At 29.3% G+C, this 4,417-nt stretch overlaps 1 protein-coding gene across 1 annotated transcript; it reads right to left on the reverse strand.

Moving 5' to 3' along the window:
* Positions 1–2,080: 2,080 nt before the first annotated feature.
* On the reverse strand, positions 2,081–3,199 carry LOC107479072 (pectinesterase inhibitor 3). Its single transcript, XM_016099224.3, has one exon. The coding sequence runs from the start codon at positions 2,993–2,995 to the stop codon at positions 2,264–2,266; it is 732 nt and encodes a 243-aa protein (XP_015954710.1). The 5' UTR covers positions 2,996–3,199; the 3' UTR covers positions 2,081–2,263.
* Between the last annotated feature and the right edge of the window lie 1,218 nt (positions 3,200–4,417).

Below are 4,417 nucleotides of genomic sequence, written 5' to 3' on the forward strand. Positions count from 1 at the left end.
ATTAGAAACTGGATTTGTCCTATATAGGATTTGTTAGAATCCTAGGGAGAATTGGTGAATGTAATTCTATTGAAAGATAGTGAAATTTCGTCACTGTTGTAGTGGAGACAGGATGTAGGCTACATTGCACTTAGTAGCTAAACCAGGATACATCTGTGTGTCATTATTATTTTCCTTCTCTATTTCTGGTTCTGCATCGTAGGAAACAAAACTGAAGTATCTATTGATTCTTCTATTCAGCAACACTTTTTCATAATACACCTTGTATGTAACTTTGTTTTGGCTCCTACTGCATTAAGAGACAAAACTATAGTCTTTTCTATTTTCTACTCAAAGTATCTCAATTGAACTCAATATAAATAAAAGTAAAATAAAAAAAGTCAAAATTTAACTCCCTTCTCTTAGCCACTAATAATCATAAAAAAATATTAAAGATAGAAATATAAATTAAACCGGCCTTAAATTTTACTTTTAATAATTACCATATATCAATCTATAAAATAATGACCCAACGACTTTTATTTTATATAACTTTTTATTAATGTATTGTATTTTTTGAAACTTAATTATAAATAAAAATAAAATAATAAATTAGTTGCACCTTAGCAAAAGAGTGACATTTAGGTAATTAATTTTAAAAGAATGACATTTTGACAATAAGTTTCGAAAAGAGTACACGCTAGTAAAAAAGCCATTTTTTATAATACTATTCACACAGATTATTTTTGTATTATATTGTTTAGTAATATCCTAAATCAGTTCTAAAGAAATGTTTAGTCAGATAATTTAATACTCAACAAATGTTAATAATTAAATTAGTTTCTAACCTTTTATTTTTGTTAGACAAATTAATTTGTATGTTAAATTTTGCTAAACATTTAGACAAATTATTCTCTAAAAATTTTTAAAATTTTCACATCAATCTTTTTAAAGGATAAATAATTTGATGTAAAAATTAATTTGTCTAATTTAATATAACTTTAGACACTAATTTAGTAATCAAAATTTATTAAGAATTAAATTGTTTGACTAAAACATTCTTCAAAATTAGTTTAGAATACTATTTTATATTTTATTATATATATATAGAGTACAGTAAAACAATTATCTAACTCACATATTTTCTTTTCCTGAATTATACTTTTATTAAATGGTAAAAATAAAAGAATCCTTCTGTGTTTCAATTTCAAATAATGAATGGTAAATTGTAACTATTCCTTATAATTTATTAGAATTATATAACAATTCAGTCCCGTCTATTTAAATTCAACTCATTTAAATTTATAGGTTAAATGGGTCTATTTAAATCCGACTCGTTTAAATTTATAAGATAATAGTCTGTTTAAATTCGTTTTATTTGTGGGTTATAATTTTTTAAGTCGAACTATTTATAATCAACCAATAAATTAAATGGATTGAATATTTATTTTTTTATTTTTTTAAAAAAATAAATATCAACTAAAAATATAACTTTTTAAAAAAAATATAAATAAAATAAACAAATTATTCGTTTAATCTACAAACTAACCTGTTTAATTCATCATTTTTTTTGGATTAATCAGATTTAATCCAAAATTTAAATAGAATTAATTTTAAAAACAGAATCCGTTTATTTAAATGAATAATTGTTTAAATAAATAAACAGACTGATCTTATAAGTTTAAGTGTTTAACCCATTTTAATAGCCTACCATTTATATCAGGTGGCCACTGTCATCTGGCTCTCTGCGAGATAAAGCTGACCCTAGACAGTTTCTCACAAACAGCAAAAAGAGATAAGCATCACATTTGAGTGAATCTTAAAATTGTCCCACATACTTGAATTACACTTAAATTCTACCTATATAAAAATTAATTTCTGAATACTTTATTCTATTATAATCTTGAAATCGAGTAATTAAAATAATAGTATATATAGAAACAAAGAAAAATGATATGTCAATAATTATATTTTACAACTATATCCAATAATACACTATAAAACTGAAGTAAATAGTTTATTTTTCAAAAATATTCAATACACTCATCCATTAACTCTTTTTAGTAGACTTGTTTGGATATAATTATTGAGAAATATCAAATAATCAATATTTTACTTTTATTTATATTTAAATCCGTACTAACTAATTTTTCGATTTTTGTAGAAGAAGTGTTAATCCACTTACATTTTACATAATTATTGGATGTACTTGTCAACATTTCACTTTTTTCAATAAAAAAAGTTACCCATTCATTCTTCTAGTTAAGCAAGCAGGATGCTCAACTCAGTCATTGAAATGGGTGCCACGTGGCGAAGAACGATGCTTATTAGGCTTCCCGGGCCAAGTTTCACCAACAAGGTTAATCATGTACAAAGCATTGCTGGTGACCCTTGCCACGTCAGTCACCCTCCGCTTCACGCTCCTCCCCAGCTTCTTGTCACGGTCGTTGCCTCCACCGCCTCTGTCGCCGCCGTTGCTTCCGTCTCCAAAGCCATCGAGGCATGAGTCGCCGTTACTGAGGGCAGCACTCACCCAAGTCTGTGCGTTACTCATCTGCCACCGAAACGTCGCCGTTTCGAGGTGCTGGAGCTCCTCAAGGCTCCTCTTCAGCTCGTCAACCGAGTCCGCCATCTGCTCGATGCAGTCACTCAGCGCCGCTCGCTGCCTCTTGGACTTCGAGCTCAATGGGCCTTTATTTGGGCCTGGGCCTGAGCCTACCAGTGGTGCTTGGAGAGTCTTGAGGTGTCTGCAGGCTCGTCGGGCGTGGGCCAGGCTCACCCTGAGAGCGGCCCGGGCCACGTCTAAAGGGGAGTTGGCAGGCCCAGCGTAGTTTGAGAGTGTTTTGAGGCAGATGTTCGGGTACCTTGTGTGAACGCATGATGAACGGACCAGAGCTTGCGCGTTGTTGCTGCGGTTGTTTTTTGACGGTGGTGATGCGGTGGAGAAGACGAAAAATGTTGGGGATGAGAACAACAGCAGGAAAGTGAAAATAGTGCGCCCGAGTTGTGTCTGCATTTTTTCTCCCTTTGTTTTTGGTTGTAGATCTGAAACAAGAAAAAGAAGTTGTGAAGTGTGTGTGGGAAGAACTACGATGTGAAAGAGAAGTGAGTTGTGTTGTGTGCGAGTGAAAGTGAACTACTACACTGGTGGGGATTTATTTAGTGCAATAAATGAAAATGGTTGTTTAATGTAGTTGTTATGGTAGGGGCAATGTGAGTAGGTTTTTAGGGTTGCTTCTGTATAGTAGCCTTTCAGCCTAGGACTAGTAGGGCAAGTTTAGGGATGTGGACCAACGTAGTAAACATAACACTTTCCACCAAGTATGGAGATTGAACTTTGCTCAAGATAACTACTTCCTCAAATTTTTGTTTGCTAGTGTGTTAAGATAATATTTTACTTCCATCTCTACTCTAACTATATAAATTTTTGTTATTTTATCCAAATCATTCAATTTTCCTTTTTTTTATATGTTTAGAAAGAAGGCTAATTTTTTTAGATATGGAGAACCATGATATAGTATGTCTAATTATAAAGGAGTGGCGTATTTCTAATAGATATGAAGATGATTTTTTTTTAAATTAAAATTTACAAATCAAAGACTTAGAGTTGTTTGAGATATAAAATCTAAGGGTCAATTTGTGTTAAAAAAAATAGAGCCTCAAATTTGTGAGCGAAAATAAGATTTTTTTTTCATTGTAAAGTAAATTGGAGAGTCCAATTAGTACATTTAAATTTTTTTTAATACAAACACAAATATAAAGGTTAAATTTGTATATTTAAAAAATTTTAAAATAAAAAACCAAATCTAATTTTTAGATTTGTATGTTTTAAAAAAAATTAAAAGTTAGATTTATAGTATCTACAAAAAAAAATACTAAATTTTTATATTGTTAAAAAATACTACTAGAATCACAACGCTAAAATTAAAAAGCATAGAAAAAAACAAAAAGTTGAAAAATTAGATTCAAATTCGAATATAAATTTTAAACATGTTCATTTTAGTTGTTAGCTAATAAAATTGTTACATGTATAGTTAACCATTACTATTGTGGTAACATAATGATTAACCTTTACAATTTGATCTCTTAATGGACTAAATTTAACAAAAAAAATCCAATTTAATTTATTGAAGAATCAAATTAAATCTCATATATCTTTAATATAATATTAGTGATACATACTTAGGAGAACAATTTAGACATTAAAGATAAAGGAGATAATAGAGATTTTACATTTTTGGAAAATTCTATGATTTTTATCACTAGAATACGTACAAAAAACAAATTAAAAAGAATTTTGGTTCACATTAAGTAGAAATCTTTTAAATATTTTTTGTGAGACAATTTGAATATTTTTTAGATGAAGAAAATTTTGTATTTATTTTATACATATTTTTCGTGTATATAAGTGAAGTAAGTGATTTGTTTTACTTGTTGT

The sequence above is a fragment of the Arachis duranensis genome, chromosome 3 (genome assembly GCF_000817695.3).
Source record: "Arachis duranensis cultivar V14167 chromosome 3, aradu.V14167.gnm2.J7QH, whole genome shotgun sequence".
NCBI lineage: Eukaryota > Viridiplantae > Streptophyta > Magnoliopsida > Fabales > Fabaceae > Arachis > Arachis duranensis.